This window comes from Chlamydotis macqueenii, chromosome 2 (genome assembly GCF_036417535.1).
Source record: "Chlamydotis macqueenii isolate bChlMac1 chromosome 2, bChlMac1.mat, whole genome shotgun sequence".
Lineage (NCBI taxonomy): Eukaryota > Metazoa > Chordata > Aves > Otidiformes > Otididae > Chlamydotis > Chlamydotis macqueenii.
This window is the reverse complement of record NC_141557.1, coordinates 9694661-9713390: the sequence shown is the minus strand read 5'-3', so window position 1 is coordinate 9713390 and position 18730 is coordinate 9694661. Positions and strand designations below refer to the sequence as shown.

The window sequence follows — 18730 nt, the reverse complement described above, 5'->3', positions numbered from 1 at the left end:
ACCACGGTGGGACATAAGTTATCACTTACCCATTCTGTATTTTAGGAATGCTATGATATCTAGGATACCAAAAATATGTAAGTGACAAACAATGATTTTAACTTACTGTGGTTTTTCGTGGTGATATGTTGAGATCCTCTAGTTAGTGATATTCTGGTTATTTTAATTGCCAATTCTTTGTGTAGTTTAAAATGAGCAGACTTGAGGGCTTCTCCTAAGTCGTGCTGGGAGAGATGAATAAGATTCAGTTCATAAACCAAAAAGCCTGCGTTATTTGACTGAGGTTAATTATGTGACTGCATATCATCACTGTAGTTAAACTGTAACAGGTTTTTTTTCTAGATGATATCTAGAGAAGTATTTTTCTTCCACCACAATGTATATGATGGATGTACACGTTTCCTTTTTCTTTAATGTAAATGTCCATTCAACCAGCTAAAATGGCTTTATTGTTTTTTTTTCATAGATATTGATAAACTGATATGAAGATTGGACACTTAATTAGCAAAATAACACTATTACATTGGCTCTTAAAGTACTCTGTCTATTGATCTGGCATTAATTTGCTGTCGAAGTGGGATTAGAATAACAATACTGAATTATACAGTGCTCTTTACTCTGCCCTTTCAGCTTTGGTGTCTTAGTGTTTAAATTGCATGAAAAGGCCTCCACTACAAAGCAGTCTGCAACTGGTGTTTGTTTCATATATGGTATTTTCCCTTCATAACTATGTATATGTATGTTTTATATCTTACAGACAATGGAGTGCGTGAAGCCAGTGCCAAAACTAATAAAGAGGTAGAGTACCAGTATTTTAACAGAACAAGTATTCCATTTCACAATATCAGGTTTATATGCAGTGAAGGTCAAAACCACACTTCTGAAACATAAGAGGTTTTTTGTGTCTTGTGTTGATGTAATTGAATATCACAGTGTAGGCATGGTGTTGTTGATGCATTGAAATATTAAATGAATAATTATTTAAAACTTAAGCAAAATGAGTGTTGCTGTTCAAAAAAACCCACAAAATTAAGTCCTGTTGTGCCTCTCTCTCAGTTGTGAACAGACAGAATTCATTACCAATCACAAAGTTCAGACAAATTCAGACGTTCCCTCTGGTTAGTAGATTTTGAGTATTGCAATGTTCTGTTGAAAACACCTGTCCTTTGGCTCTCATTTCTGGGGAACGTAAACATCCTTGCTCAGATAGTCTCTCTGGTTTTCAGAAACAGATGACTAAACATATTCCCTCTGATAGCACGTGTTTGTGGGAGGGTTCAAAAGTCCCTCTCTCATAGAATCTGTCATTCTTTAATATTAATTCTTCCAAATTGCTGAATATCAGAGATATATCAAAAGCTCTAGACATTGCATCTCGTACCCTGGATGGTAACATCAAATTTGGGATTGTAACCTGAATTGTTTTTACAACTTTCCTTATGAGCTTTGAATCATATCCTATAAACTTACGTCCTATATTCATCCATTTTTGAAGTATATTCATCTTTCTTTTTCTGGGTTGCATGGAGCAGAAAAATCTCAAATAAATATTTTTTAAAATTAGCGTGAAATTTCTCCTGTTATATACTCTATCAAAAGGTAACACTGCAAGGCTCATAAATGGGCAAAAAACTGTTGCGTTCACAGTAAAATCTCTTTAGTAGCTGCCCTTCTACCAAGCAAGGAGAACACACAAGTGGACAATGTGACAGGAGTTTTAACCACCCACATGAAATTCTTCAAGGAATGAGGCACAGCATTCACACTAGACTTAGAGAGGATCCCATGTGTAGATTTCTTAGTGACAGTTTGAATAGAGGCTGTGACAGTTTGAATAGAGGATGTGACATAAAGCACAAAGTGCCCATTAGCCCTCGTTGCCTCCGAAATGCTTGGCTGTAATAAACTTCCATAATGGAACCAGATAATGAATTGTTCCAGGCATGTGTTTTTACTTTGCTCATTTGCTTATTGTTTTGATTTATTAGACAGATGACTTCTGTGATCATATATTTAGCTCAGTGGATCACTCACAAACAGTTTGTCACAATTTCTAGTGTGAAAAAAGTAAAATATAATTTGTCACATAATATCTGTTCTCTTTCCTGTGTTATGCCTTGTGAGACCCAAGTGGTATGCATGTTTCCAGTTTTAAAACTTAAGCATATTGATGCATATTTTTATTATTTCTCCTTTTCATTGACTTATTTGATAGTGAAGTTTTCTTCTCATGAATACTTAAACACACAGACGCGGGAAAGTGAACACTGAAAATGCCATCAGCATTTTCTTCTAGCTGTTCAAAACAGAGAAAAGTCTGCCTAGATTATGTGATATTAAAAGAGGAAACTAACTGTTAACCATAGAATTTTGTCACCCTTATTAAAACATCAAAAAATACAGTGGCATAATTTAACGTTCTTTTATTATTACTGGATAAACATTATCTTCTTACATAGTCTTGCAGAATATAGAAACTAAGAAAATGACCGTATGGCATTTATATGAATAGACTGTACTGTATCAGTAAAAGTTTGAAAGATTATATCCACGTTTGGCTCAGTGTAACATTCCTTTATTTATTTTTAAAAATAACTATATTCTTTTAATACAGGAGAACACTGCAAAACTAGTTAACTTCTTGAATGAGAATGCCTTACCTGAAAATATACCTAAAGACCTTATACCTGAAGAATCTACTAAGACAGAAACGAAGAAATCTGAAGACGTTGACTCTTCTTCAGAAGAAGAAATGAATGCTGGTGTAGAAAATGTAAAAAGTGAGACTTTCTCAAGGGAACTGACAGCTGCGAAGAACAGTGAATCTGACTCCAAAGACCAGAGTGAGACCCACTACTGGATTAAGAACGCTTTAATGCAGGATGGAAACTCCTATAAGGAGCCTCAGAAAAATATGAGGCAAGGCTTAGAACTTGAAGTGAAGTCTTCCGAGGAGAAAGAATACGGCTATATTGTGACAGTGAAAGAGTGAGTATAATAGCCAACTTGAATGGCATTTTTAACAGGAGAAAAGATAAAGTCATTGCATCTAATGAAATATGAATGTACCAGAGGAAAATGCCACAGGCCTGATTTCTAATACATCTGAAACTGTTTGGAACCTGTTCAGTACTTTGATGGAAATACAAGAAAACAGTTCCATTTTCTTACAGTTGCCTTTCCTCCAAGGCGGAAGATATTTAGTTTGTAGGTCTTTTGCTTAGACCTCTATCTTCTCATGTTCCGGTGACCTTCCAATATGTCAGGAAGTGTGCTTATCGTTAGGATGTAGGCTTTAAATATTTGACTTGAAAGTAGCCTAAATATCAATGCCTGAGTCATTCTTTGAAAAAATGACACATAATAATAAAGCACAATATTTTCTCTATAGTTTCATTTTGATCTGAAAATAACACATATAGGAATCCAAATATCACATATGCAACTAGTTTAGAAAGAAAGACCTAATGATTTCAGGTCATGTCACTAATGAACTTGACATTTAATACTATACTTTCAAAAGACAGCTTTTTTTTCTCTCTCTAGTGATACACAGTTTATTATAGGTCTGTTTGAGAGTTTAGAGCGATGTGGGCACTTTTACATCCTCTTCCCCCCATGAGAACAATGTTATATTTGGTTAATAATCCCGACTCATTTTCTGTGAGAAATTAGGGTTTTCTAGTTTGGGCTTACCAGCACTATAGAGAAACTGAGACAGAAACTTCTGTAGCATGGATTGATTCTTTTGATTATCTCGAACTTAGCAATGGGATCAAAGGCAATAGGTTTGTGAATAATTATTGTTTTAACACATTGTATTGCTTTGAAATGCATGTGACTGGGTATCAGAGGGCAGCTGCTTATATGTCTTCTCCTAAGGGCTACACTTAAGAAAGATGGGATCGTGGAGGAAGGATGCCATTTAGAGGAAGAGATTTTGTACTGTGCATGGAAGGACAGGCAGAAGAGATGAGAGTGAAAGCTGAGGCTTGGCAGCCAGCGGACATCAGAGGCAGACAGAGACAGATAGAGACTTCTCAAAAAGTAGGGAATGAACACGCACTCCTCAGAGATAATGGAAGGAATATATTTCATAAGGTCTCAGAGGTTACCTTGCAGAGTTTTATTTTTACCATTTTAGTGTTAAATTTTATTCACTTTCCAAAGAAACCCAGCTCTAGTATTTAGAAAAGACCTTTTGGGAGTTTTGGAGTACTTGCTTTAAGGAAAGTCCCAAATAATTTGAGGTACTTATACTTTTGTTAAATTGTCTGTATGTCAATAACTACTGTTAATAATTATTCAATGACCAAGTGCTTTGAATTTAGTTAACCAGTTTTAAACTGCTTTTGCAATTACACTTTTCAGTTGTTTCCCTGTAACGTTCATTTTCATTGACCGATTCCTGTAGCAGGCTCACTTTCCTGATGAACCTGCTCCAGAAGAAAGCAAGAGTATTACAGAGTATTTTTACACTTTTTTTTGTCTAGGTCATACCTTAGTCCTTCAGGTAGGTTGTATTTCTGTTTACTTTTTGCCAGTAGGTCACTCAGGAGTCTCCTGTGTTTTTGAAAACAGTCTACCGGAAGTTGATGGGAGACCATAGTTTAACCACACCTCTTGGTTCCTGCCTGTGAATGCTATGTGAAGCAGTAGAAGCTAACTTTCCCCACCTCAGTGTACTTCCTCCAGGCCTTTTAACTCACATCAGTCTGGAAAGCGCCTTTATATCTGACAATATCTTAATGACACCATCTCCCTTGACCATCCAGACTTATTTGGCTCATAAATTCTCTAAAAGCTTAAAGCTTTCAGAGTTCTATGTAATGGGAGACATTCTGACTTTCAGTCTTCACAGCATGTACATTCTTCACTGTGTTGTCTTAACTGATTTTCTTTCTAGCTAGTCCCCCAGTGATGGATTTGCCCCAAATTATGACTTTCATTATTCAAGGAAACTTGCTGAAGAGGGTCATTAGTCCAAAGGTTCTTGATCCTAGAGGACTCTATATACACAAATAGAATTTAGCATAGATTTGTTCAACTTCCTCACCATTTTTAATACGAGAAAGACAAAAAGTACTTTTCTTATATGCTAGATTCTTACAATTTTAGTAAATTTTGGGCAAGATGCTTTTAGATAATTATGGGGAGAGACTGTTCAGTAGGGCCTGTTGTGATAGGACCAGGGGTAATGGTTTTAAAATAGAGGGAGGTAGATTTAGATTAGATATTGGGAAAAAAAATTTTTACAATGAGGGTTGTAGAGCACTGGCACAGGTTGCCCAGAGAGGTGGTGGATGCCCCATCCCTGGAAACGTTCAAGGCCAGATTGGACGGGACTCTGAGCAACCTGCTGTAGTCAGGGATGTCCCTGCTCCTTGCAGGGGGGTTGAACTAGGTGACCTTTGAAGGCCCCTTCCAACCCTAACCATTCTATGATTCTGTGATTCTATGATTAGTATGTTGTTAAAAATGCACAAAAATTATGATAAAAAATTTGCAGTGAGTTAGATGAAGCTAGTTCAAATTGTTTGAATTTAAAAAGACAAGTTTATCAAAACAATTTAGTTTTTAATGGTAAGCAACTCATTACACAAAGCACGTACTATCTGTATTCAGAAAACTTAACTGATAACTCCTCACTACATTCATAGCACTTTGAGTACAACTAGATGTCCTCTTCTCCAAGGTCACTGTAGAGAAAAAGGGAATAAGCTTTCATGCTTTTTTTTTTTTCAGTTCCTAATGTAGAATGAGTTAACAATTAAAGAAAATTAGCTGATTGAGTTGAACTAAAAAAAGAAGTTTGTTTTGTACCAGGATTATGTTACATTCAATCTGCAGCAAACAGACTTTGGTTCAGGGGTTTTAGCCAGTGACATGTAAGTCTTCACTGATTTGACCATCTTCAGTATTTCAAGCCCAAAATATACCAGTTTAATTTTTGTTGTTTTTGTTGATCATGTTTATCTTGAATAGACCTATCCAAAATGTAAGAGTAAAATGAAACCCCCATACTTTGCAAAAAAAAATTTACACATTCTGGAATTTATAAGAGTAACAAAATCTGTTCAGGAAATTCCACATGCTGAAAATGGACTTGTCCACTCTGCAGAAACAGTGAAATACCTTCTACAGCAGTTGAGGGATCTGTTACATCCTAGTATTTCCCACAACCGTTTTTTTAGTACATAAAGTGGCCTTAGAGAGCAATTGGATCAGTGTAGCCGAGAGTTTCAGTAAGGACTTGTTTTCGTGAAGGTTGCTGTAATTGTATTTTTTCTTGAGGTAGAAAGAGGATGGAGAAAGGGATGTTTGTTGACTATCACTGACAGAAGAGAAATTTTAATGTCCATTTAAGGACCATTTCTTTAGTAAGCTTCCTATATCATTATGTTTTTGTACTGAAAATCTTACTGACTGTTTGCAGCAAATAAATAGTATTAATAAGCGGCTTGGATGGATGCTACACATTTATATATGACTGTACATGCATATTATAGTCATACAGTGAAGTAAAGGGGCTGGAACTATTCCTTGTGAGATCTTTAATCTATGTCAGTTTAAAATCACTTCTGTTTGAGAGGTGATTGTAGTTTGTAAGTGTTCAGGAAATTTATTTCACAACTCATCTTTGATATATTGTATTTAGATCTTCAGGGGTTTTTTAAATTCTCTATTTTAAATAGAGACAAAGCTGGAGCTAAGGGTAGGCATGAAATAATATTTTTCTAACAGCTTGAGTGTTAGTCAAATTCATATATGAAGTATCTTTCTTGCAGCAATTAGCACATTTAAAATTATAAACCTAAAATTATCACTTATGTGGTGTTTTTCGATTTGCTTTTGTGCACACAAAATGAAATGCCAAAGTATAACATGAGAGGTTCTTATTTATTTTCCCATGCTGCTATCTTTGTATGTTTTTCTTCTTCCTCCATAAAGCAATAGATCATAGTTGTAATCCATCAATTTTTATTGGCTACATTTTTTTTTTTGAGCAGTAAAGCTTCATTTTTACAGCTGAAACAGTGGTCTTTTGGTGAGAAAGGGAAGTATTCCAACATATTTGTACACTGGGGATAATAGCTTGAGTTCTTTTCACCTTCTGATCTGAAAATGGAACTGAAAAGATTATCCTTGATGGTATAGTTGACAGATGTCGGGGGGATCCATTCACTATTAGATTCTCAGGCATCCATGGCTTTGCAAGTGTGACCCAAGGAGATATTAAAACTGCTTCAATGAGCTCCTAAGATGCCAGCTTTTAATTGTGCCACAAAGCAAAGATAAACATTTCCATGTAATACTTGAAGAAAAGATTTGTGATAGTTTAAAGACTTGTCAAAACGGCAGTCTGATAGTCAATGGCAAGAACAATAGGTCACTCCTGCTGTGTTTGTCGAATGACCTTTCAGATGGTTGGAGCGGTGCAATCCATACCAATCCATAATATCCATCAGCCCTAAGCTTCAGAATGAATTGACAGTTTCAGTGTAGAAAATTGTCCAGCAAATCCTCCACTGTGCTGCTTCAGCACTTTATTATGCTGAGAAACCAATCAAATTGGGTGATTTACTTTGTTTACTCTTTTCTTCTTCAAAAAATTGATATTTTACCACTGTAGAATTTGTGTGAAAGAGGTTTGCTTTCTCAGTATTACTGCTTTCAACTCTTTCTACTAATTTTAACTCTGAAATTCTAGAGTAATTTTATAAAACAAAGTTATCTAGAGGATGTTATTTTCATTTGTATGCTACTTTGGCTGTAGTTATAAAATACCTTTCTGTTTTAGTAGGGATACATCAGTGTGAGCTCTCAAATCTGAGAAGTCTTTGCGCTTGGACCAAAGAACTTTTTGTATTTTAAGAACTTCTAGTTCTTCAAGTATGGATAATTTTTTGGGGGGTTGGAAAAAATGCCAGCAATCCCATTTGTCTGGCAGGATATGCTCTAAGCTGAGGGCCAAGATCCCACAATCAAAACATTTAAACAATATTTAGCCTCGAGTCCCTCACGAGGAAAGCCAAAGCTTGGCTTTCCAGAACATGTAGTTCTTACCATCTCCAGTAAAACTGAGTGCAAGCTGCTGCATGCTCAGCAGCTTAAATATTCAAGACAATGTGCAATTTCTTAAATATGAGATTGAGTATTTAGACTTAAATGCACTAAGAATAATCCTAGTTTGAGGCTAGAAAGTTCGTCTCTTCACTGCTCATCATAGACTTTCGAGCTTCAAAGTCAAGTCATGCTTTTCTGAAGCTGTACTTGGACACTCTGCAGAGGAACCTGTCCTGTTTTGTAATTTATCAGAGTGCATGTGCTTGAAGTTTTTCATATAAATAGATCACAGACAGCACATGGCAGCTCTGTTAGCTTGTAAGCCAACTTCTGGCACTGTTGTATTAGTCAATTCTTGGATATTTTGTGTTTTGTCATATGTTAACTCTCGTTTCCAGACTGTCTATGCAAAATTATATAGGCTGTAAATCTGTTCATAATATGTTAACTTAATTGGATCATACACGCATTTCTATGCATTTAATTTGAGGTAGCTGGTATTCTGCTCAGATGCTGTGAAAAAGCTGAAAACGGATCTTGTGTTCATAGTATAAACTTGTTATGGAGTATGATTAGTCTGACCCGTTGAACATGCTGAAGGGTTAGGTTCATTCCAGATGCTTGATATTATTTCTCCACACTTACAAAGGTGATAAATGATACTACTTTGCATATAATGGTTACTTTCTGTGGGATAGTGCTCAGGTTAGGACCCTGAAGCTGGGTTGTATAGAACTCTTGGTTTATTCCCCTAGTTTTCTATTTTCCTAGGCAAGTCATTAAAGAATTGTATTTTTATGACCTTCATTATTTGTTTCCCCTACCAGGTTCAAATATTTAGGACATTTTAGTTGCATTTTAAAATGAAATTTAAGATAAATAGGAGAAAATTAATCATAGTATTGACAGCAGTCAAACAGAGCTGATAGGTTTTATTTGTTACTTTGTTACTGGAAGGTCTTGATGTTTCTTGGAAGCTGAGCTTTTGTATTCCTTGACATTTTTCAGCTATTATTTTTAGAAAATAATAACAAAATATTATTGTCCATTAATACATATATACAAACAGAAAAACTGATTCAACCTTCGCTGCATATCGCAGTGTCCTCCTTGAAATTGTTATTCTACCTGCAAGTGCGTTTCATCAAGGGAAAAAGGTTTGTGCATATTCTTCGCTTAACTTCTACAGCTAGTTTCAAAGACTAAAAGAAATTACAAACACACATAAAAAAGAAAAGCTCTTGCTACTGAAGTCTGTTTATATCAGCAAGGGACAGCATTGCTCACATTAAAAAAGAAGTTAAATGTAAAATTTTTATCCCTCACTCTGTCACTTTCCCTAGCAGTCTCTACCCTTGTATAAAAACATTCCATAAATGTCCATCCTTGATTTGAAAGCCAGAAGATTTGCTTTTGATAACTTGAGCCTCTACCTAAATAATACAGATGGAAAATACTTGCCTGTCAATTTATCCAGTAGAGACAATTCTGTCATTGTGTCTCAGCACCATAACTGGTAGGGAGACTTAAATCTAGAATCTTCCTTGGCTAGCTCTTCACATGTAATTATTCACACTCCCTAGAGTTTTCTAGACATAAAACATTTTTTCCCTCTTTAGTCATCCAGTTTCCTTGTGATACTTAGAAAGTGACAGAGATCATATCCCCCACATTACTGCTTCAGTGCCTTAATTCTGATATTATATATTCCCATAGGAAAATGATACTTCATGCATCTTATTCATGCACAACAAAATAACAGAAAAACAGCAATTCCCATAGCTTTGCCATAGAGAGCAATAAATACTGATGGGTTTTTTTTTAGTGCGGAAGTTCAGATAAGATGATAGTCTGTTCTACTTCTGTTGCCCTTAGTTTTTGTGCTTCCAAAATCTGTTGCAATATATTATCCCAGAACACAATTCTCACCTGCTGATGTAGACCACTTCACAAGAGAAGAGTTCTTTCAAGGGTCCATCTTTCCCTCCTTTTAGGGCTTCACTTCCCCAGATGTTTTCCTCTGCTTTCTGTTGAGACCAGCTCTGCATTTTTGCCTCTAGAGGAACATCCAGAGCAAAATTTTGAATTGATGTAGTTGGTGACCAGCTGGTCTGTCACACTAGCAACAGTAATGGCAAGGAATCACTCTGGTCCCTTGAATTGATGAAAGGCAAAAGGTAAGTATACGAGTACGCCTGGAGTCCCCAGGAGTGCCACAGGGACTAGCTCACATTTATATTTCTCCACTTAGCTAAACAGATAAGGCTGTTGGCCTGGTTTCCCAGAACAGACATTCCCAGACACTCCCAGTTCTGTATTTCTATGCCTTTTGTGCCACGTTGTCATCCCTTGTTCGGGTCTCACGCGCTGGTTCTTTCGGGAGAGCAGCTGGTGCAGGTACTCCACAACCTCTCTGTGAGCAGGTTCAGGTTACTCTGCTGTCTCCAGGCTACAGACCTTTAATCGCTGGAGCTGCATGTTACATATCCATGAACTAGGGATGGGGCTGTGAGCTGTGCTGTGTTTTTATAAACAATGGTAGTCATTAAAACCCCGAGATGCTGCAATATCTCACATTACCATATGGTCAGTACTTTTAGTGTATCACAGTTTTTCGGGTAATTACCATGTAGTTCATTATAAAAGAGTGATGAATTTTAAGCTTTTGAAATGAGTAAGAAGGAGAAAGCCAAAGATCAGGATTCCTGGGAATGCAGCAAACTGAATCATAATGCAGCCTATTATCTACCAGTACTTCCTCATCAGTGCTGTTCTGTCCAGTCCTAGGAAGCTCAGATTAAAAAAAATGCTATCATTTAATTTTCACATGTGATTTTTTTTTTAATTTCTTAACTTAGGTAACGTGTACACAATGTAAATGCCTGACCACTAAAAATTAGAATGAAATCATTTTAATCTCGGTCTAAATAATTTTTATTTAACATAAATGAAATTTCATAAGTAAAAAACCAATGAGGATTATTTCAGAACACAGAGAACAAATTGGAACAGAGAAAATATTTTAATTTTTCTTTCAAGTGTACATTCTGACTTTCCACTGGCACTTGTTTGAAAAAGGTATGCCACCATCTAAGAACTAGGTATACCTGCTATAGAAATAAATGTAGAGTTAATTTCTCAATAGTGTGGAGAATGATTTTTATAAAAAGTCAGTTTTAAAATCTTTAAAGTTTTAATCTGTTACAGAAATTGTTGGTTTTATTTAGCTTCTTTCTTTTAACACTAGGTTGTTGAATATTCTTTGTCATTTTAAATTTAAACCATTTGCAGTATAAATAGGTCTGGGCTTTAAGCTGCCTTGAAGGAAGAGGGAAGATATGAAGGAAGGGAAAGAATGAAAAGTCCAAAGTGCATAAAAACGTGTATCATCAGTTGGTCTCAGTTTCATTTATTAATTGTATGAAGGAGTAATGTCATACGAAAGAACAGTTTTGTGTTTTCAAGGCTTTTTGCATCAGAGATTCAGGTTTTACGACAAGTGTATTCCAGCACTGTTTCTAACATTCAGCCTAAAATGCATTAGGGAGTACTTTGGTGGGGTCCATTTCAGCCTCAGAAAAGAGAATATCACAATTATGGCACGGATTATTGCCATTATTTCCATGCTTCTGCTAGCGACAAAGCATCTCTATGAATTTGTTGCTATTAACACAGCTGGAGTTAGTTCGTGTTTGAAGCAGTGCAAGTACAGGCTGGCATAGTGTTACACTTCCATTATAACTCCAGAGAGTTGATTCTTCTCGACTTCTCTGTCACTCCTGTGTTTCCATGATGCTGTTATCTCCTCTGACCTGCATAGCCTGACCACTGCCATTGATTTTTACCAAGTGTCATCTGTGTTACAAATTGGTCCGGACTTGAATCTTTCTGTGTTAAGAGGTTTAAATTCACACTTACTGGTGGTGGGGAAAAAAGGGAAAAAAATTACGGAAAGTGGGAATTTGCTGAGCTGCCAAAACAGAAGTAAGCTTAAAAAGGTTTCACGGCTAATAAAGCCTTTGAGAAAACAAGCATAGAAAAATGAAACTGCAGCCCAATGCAATAAAATTGCAGTGTCCTTAAAACGATTACAATAACAGTGCTGTGAAGCCAGGCAGCTCTCCAGCAATCCCGTGAGTAGCTCTGTGCTCAAAAGTTATCTGGTTGCTTTCATGAATAAATGTGAACCATTTACAAAATTAATCATTATTTAACTGAATTTAAGACGCAGATGGCGTTCAAACCAAATTAAATATGGTTAGTGCTGAAATACATTTCTTCTCTAAGTTTTTACTGGGGATGTGTGCTTCAAGATGTATGAAACTACACTGAAACATGGACAAAAGACTCAAACTCAGACAGAGAAAGGCTGTTGTAATGCCATGGACTTGAAGCATCAGTGCTCAGGATTTTTATTATAGATTATCGGATAAGTTACTCTCAGGGGCACTTCCAGACAAGAGAAATAAATACAATTTTGGTGTCTAAATGTTTTTTTTTTTAGGCTAGATAAGCTCAGAAAGAATTTAATGGCAACACTATAAATTACTTTGATGTGAAAACATTCCCAGTAGTCCTTGCCTCCCACTTACCTCCTCTGTGACCTGGAGCAAACCACTCTAGTATCTCAGTTTCTTCTCTGTTGTGTGGATAATATGCATCTTTCTTGTGACGAGTGAAACTTCCTTTATGTCTAGAAAAAGAGAAGTAGCAGTTGAAGAAGGCTGAATTCAACAGCTTTGTACCAGTGGTTGACAACATGATGAGAATGGAAGAGTTATGTCACTGTGTTGCCATGTCTTCTCTGATATGCTGCATGCTACCTTAAGGTTTCAGGAGTGCTCATTCCTTCCATGTGTAGCTGACACCATACACCGTCAATTCTCTCCTCAGGCAAATGCGACATTTTTCCTCTGGATTGCAGGGCGTGTGGCTCAAATATTGGTAGCTAGCAGCTAAATCAGCCAGGTTTGGTGGGTGACCTTTCAGGTTAGAGAAGAGTGATGTTGGTGTGCTAAAAAGTCCCATGCAGCCAATTCCCAGGGGAAAGGAGTCAGTGGGAAGAGGGGAGTGAAAATCTCTTGAGGAACTTTGGGTGAAGCTACTTCTTTTTATTGTGATGGCATCAGCAGCTCTTCCATAGTTCAGTTACTACTGAAATCTGCACACAAAGAGGTTCACATCTTTCAATTTCATACTTCACTAACAGTTTCCTTTTATGTTGCTTGTTAAAATATTTACTAATCTTAACAGAAAAAAAAAAGAAGAAAAAAGAGAGAAAAGAGAAAGGGAGAAAAATAACTATATCCTTAAAATAAAAACCTTCCTACTATTGTTTTCATCTTCTCTGACCTGAAGAAGTGCTGTGATCACTGACTCTGAGACCACATCAATGATAAGCTACTATTTGCATTTTCGATCTTATCTATTTATATCTGAAGACCACTGAGCCTCGGAGGCCATTGCTCCTCCAGGAGGCAATGCTAGGGACCCTCTCTTCTCCTTCACAGCAGCACCATGTCTGGAAGACCCTCAGGAGCGAAGCATGTTCTGATGAAATACATCAGACTCTCTCAGGAGAAAAGCTGCTGTGGCAGCAAAACTGCAAGTTGTACCTACCCTTCAAATCAACAGGAGATAAATGGGATGCTCTTCATACTGACTTTAAGGGGAATAAGTCACAGAGCAAGGGCCAGGTTGTCACTGCAGATTAAGAACTGGTTATGAGATAGGAGAAAAAGATTCGTCATGAGCTGCTGCTTCTCAGCATGTAGAGAGATTAGTGGTACCCCATCGGCAAATTGTCTCTGTTAGGAAGAACTATGGAGGATTTAGAAAAATTCCAGATGGATTTTAATACAATGAGGGATTAAAGAGCACAATGGTAGATGAAATTCAACTGGAATAAGTGTGACAGAATAATAGACATTAACAAAAATAGTCCTTTTAGGAAGAAAAAAAAAAAAAAAAGAAAAGGTATTCTTAAAACTCCTCATAGTCTGGGCTCGGAGGCTGTGGAAAATTTTAAAGAAAAGATTTGTTGTGTTTAGATGCATGAATCCTGCCATTGGTTTGGTGGCGCATATTTTCAGATTTGAAAATTTAAAAGAAGGCATGCAAATCCTGAAGTAGGTGGCCTGTTTTCTTGCCATGCATTTCTAAAACACAAACTAGTCTAATACATATCACTGAGGTCAAGAGTTCAGCAGGAGATTTATAAAAGATAGATTTTTATAAGTAATGAGCATATACATAATCGCATTAATTGTTTGTAGAATTATACCATAGACTTATTTATTTATTTTCAAAAGGAATATTCTTGCTGCAGGGTATATGGCAAGAGTTACTGATTTCTGTTCTCTGTTCTTTGCCTAGGCTGCAGTGCAGGGGGTCCGTGGGGAAATATGTTGCATGGCTGAGATTATCATCCCAATCTGGAAACACAAGGTTCATGTGTTTCATGAGGTTCGTGGAGGGATGAAATGACACCATTCTTGTATCTGACCACTGGAGTCAGGTGCTGAATCAGTTCCAATCTGGTCTTTTCGTGTATAATATTGTCATTTATTTGGTCAGGTGTCCCTAGTACTCCTGGAATAGAACATGGATGTTTTATTACTTTTTGACTGGGCTTTGAGCAACTGCCTGAATACTGGCAATTTCATACACTCTCAACAACCCTCACACCTTTTTAGTTTTTCTTCAGGGAATTGAGGCCAATGTTGAATGCTGTTACTGGATAACTTTTTTAACATCTTCCTTTCTTGATTTTTAGCAGTGTGAACACAACAATGACCAAGACAAAAAAAAAATTAAAGAACTAATAGTTTCTGTCTGTCACAGCATTGTTTTTCCCAGGGTAGACTGCTCCTTAGGTAGTCCTTACAGAGCTGTATCTCAGCTGACCACTTCTCTTACCCTCCTTCAGAACTTTCCTAGAATTATCTTGGATTTTATTTTATTTCTTAGGTCTTATTTTTGAGCTTTCCTGTATTTACTGCTGGCTTAAAAAAATTACGCAGTAGCGTGTCCGTGGTGGTTTAAAATAACCTCTGGTCTTGTGCTGGTGGCTGCTGCTGGGAACTGACTCAAGGTCTGGGGTAGTATGTACTGCTGGGGATGTGCTCCCTTCGGCAATTGCTCTTTCACTCCTTCTTGATCCCAGCAGCAGGAACTGGAAATTGCTTTCCTCCTCTTTACCCTTTTCTCTTGACTGCTTTTAGCAGGCAGAGCAGTCATAGCTGGTGTGCACCAGCCCCTTGCCCACGGAGAGGCAGCGCTCAAGTCCTGGCATTCTGGCTCCTCCACCCCTCCTTGCCAAGTAATGCACTGAGAGTGGAGGTACGAATTGCCAGACTAGGTCTTCTGGTAGATTATTTTTGCTAACATGTGAATCTGTGGGGTATAGTCCCAAGTGAGAAAGAATCTTATGGGTCTAAACCAACACTTTCACCTGCAGGACATAATCTGCATGTGTGTCTCATTCTTTAATAAAAGTTGATTAACGAAATCAGATTCTTCAGCAGAGTTGGTCCGTTCAACTTCTGTTAATACTTTTTCTCTTTAAGGTACATTTCTAGTTTTTAAGCTGAAATGTGGTTATTTCAGAATTTAGAGTGAAAACCAGACTGCCTCATTTAGGTGCCAAACTTAGAGCTGCTGAATTCTGCACATCTTCCCCAAGGATGGGGATGTCAATTTGACATCACTGAGCTCCCCAAGAGACAAGTGAAGACATACCCGCACAGGGAGATTCAGGCACTGCCTTTCCTCCACTGATTAAAAGGGACTTTGGGAGACTCCAGAAGACAGCCCGGACTGCTAAGTGAGGCTAAGTGCTCCCTGTTTCACTGAGACATGCCAAACAAGTAGGATATTCAGGGATCCAGTGTGTTTAGTGCTCCTCTACTGAAAGGCACTTTGTGTAGTGTCTTCTGCCTCTGTTTTACTTGTTACTGCAGGGGTTGGAAAGTGAAGCAGGAGATGGAAGAGATCTTACTGAAGTTAGTCTGAGCTGTTTTAACTCCTACGTCCTGGGAGAGTGCCTTATGTAGCAGACCTGAATGACAACACTGTCCATCATCCTTTTGATGGCCCAGCAGTTCATCTTCAGGCGTAAAAGCAACAGAGGAAGGCAGACAACATGCAAGAGAGAACAAGACTGTTAACTTGCAGCGCTCAGGAGGAAGGAAGACTGCTGGTCCAAACTTAGTTTTCGAGCACGTGTGCATTTTACATTAGTAAACATCGGAAGTGTTTTTAAAGTAAACATTAGTCTAAACAAAAAAATGTCTTCCCCCTAAAAGTCCTAAGTGCTGGGTTCAGGGTTCTACCTGAGATGTGGATTCAATACTATTCAAGCTGAATGCAGGTGTAGCCAAAGTTTTGAACCTTATCCAGAGGAACCAGGTGGAGTGGAGGTACCACTGTGGTTGAGTTTGGATAGCAAAAGAGAGGCTGGGTTTGAAAGTGGCTCTTACCTTCCCAGAAAGTGTGTTTTCTGATGCTGCCAGGAGGATTGTAGTTAAGCACTCAGGCAGTTTACAGACGGTAGAGGAAATGCCTTGCAATTTTAGTGCAGTGCTCAGCCCTCTTAAAAATGGGCAAACTGGCCTTCATTGCCTGTGTCCCAATTTAAGCAAATTTTAGGTGGATTGAACCCTACCTTACTTAAGATTTCACTGGAGTTTAGACTGACATTTAGGTTTACAGAGTGTAATTCCCAATGTCAGGCCTATTTCTGTACTGTAGATTATACTTCATTTTTGCAGAAAATGATTCAATTGAACTAATCTGACAGGGCTGACTGGATGTCCATTATAAAGCTGCATTACAATTGCTAAACAGAGTATTGGAAGGGCACTAGGTACAGTCTGGTAAAGACAATACATAATTTGAATGATGGCACTAAGGGAGCATTTCAGAGTTCAGTAAGTGGGTTTCCGAAGACACTTGGCAACTGGGAGGAGGAAAAGCAAATGAGAGCAACTGCTTGTGAGACTGACATAACATCAGCATAGCACTGAGCTACATGTTGCTCTCCTTGGGCTGGGAGCAGGCTTGGCAAATGCTGGGAATCAAGCCATCTGTGTAACTGGATCAGATTTTTCACTACCAAAATAGATCAATTTGCGGGATTGTTTTGACAGGCATGTTGGGAAATACACAACATATAGTTTTCATCATTGTTTACTTCTGTTTTTCCTCATGTTCCCTTTGACATTGCCCACTGGCTTTTATTAGAGTTTGAGCTCCATTTAGCTCAGCGTCCAGAGTTGGCCATGCTGCCAGTGTCACTACCTGCAGAACTCCTCCTGTTCTTTCATTTACATGTTTTCTTCTTGTTCTTTAACCAGAAGAGAAAGCTTTGAGCCTTGAATGCATAAATCATTAGGTCCAGGTGAAAAATAGACAATCCATTATTCAAAGTGGTGATCTAACTCATCAGATTTGTAGTTTATCTTGGGAATTTCTTGGAAATGTGGCATTCATATGTAGCACTGTTCAGATAATTGCAGCATGAAGCTGAACTGGTCTTGAGATCAGCATCCAATATTCAGCATTACTGTTTTGCTGGAGTGGTCTAACTGGCCATTCATGAAGCACATCTGGTCCATAAGACTCTTGCCTCCTACTGCAGTTGCCCACAATAGACATTTAGAAAGGCTACTGACTCACCAGTGAGGGAGAAATTATCTTCACCTTGATCCAGGTGCTCTAAATATGCTCTAAAATCAGTCAGATGTGCTCTAAAACCAGTCAGATCACCTGCGCTGAAAAAGTTTGGGACAAAATTTTTGGTAGAGAAATGAGGGAACTTTTTATTGTAACCAAAAGTTAATTTTTGGGTTACATGATCTTTAGTACTACAACATCTTTTCCATATTTGGTAAGGAGAAATAGATATAGCCTTTAGGGACAGCCAATAGTGCTGCTCTTTCTATTCTTAGATCGAGAAAGGATGCAAGTCAAATAATAATAGTCTTTTATATAACAATACTAGGCATCTGACAAAGAAAGTTGGTATCATTGTCTTCTTTTTACAGATGGTGAATTTCAGGGTCAAAATAGGCCTCTTCCAGATGAAGACATATTCTATTCCTCATTCGTAATTCTTTCAGCAACAGATGTTCTCTCACTTATGTATAAAACGACTGAAAATAGTGGGATTGCATAGTGGGATTTAAAAAATGGCTGACAAATTCTATACATTTTGTAGCAGTGACTAAGAAGAATATGATTGCTCTAAGTTGTGCTAACTTTCTCGAACCATATTTTAGAAATGACTCCTCATCACTGTATTTTTCTTGTAAATCGAGCAAATGAAAAGTGAAATCTTTAACAGACAATAGCAGAGGAATTTTATAATCCAGTGTTCTGTTATTTAAATTACCTCTATAACTGGATTGTTCCTTAAAATATTTCTGTTTTCAGCACCCTCACTGGGAAGGATTTAGATATTGGAAGATATAGAATATTATTTTCACTAGGCAATCTAATTTTCCTATATTCGATGTCCAGTACGCCTTGTGGAAACATTTTAACAAACAATTACATAAAGCTGGGCTCTCAAATCCACTCCTGAGCATTTAAATGGATTACACTAATTTTCAGAAGTCCTCAGCAGTTCACATTAAATTTAAGAGATATTTATTCCTGTATT

At 37.5% G+C, this 18730-nt stretch overlaps 1 protein-coding gene across 1 annotated transcript in view; it reads left to right on the top strand.

The window, feature by feature from the left end:
• PTPRN2 (protein tyrosine phosphatase receptor type N2) overlaps positions 1-18730 on the top strand; it is a 668183-nt gene that overhangs the window by 260955 nt on the left and 388498 nt on the right. Inside the window, exons 8-9 of the mRNA XM_086741882.1 lie at positions 758-798; positions 2615-2988. Of these exons, the coding sequence (XP_086598008.1) occupies positions 758-798; positions 2615-2988 (415 nt within the window). The remainder of the gene's footprint in view (positions 1-757; positions 799-2614; positions 2989-18730) is intronic.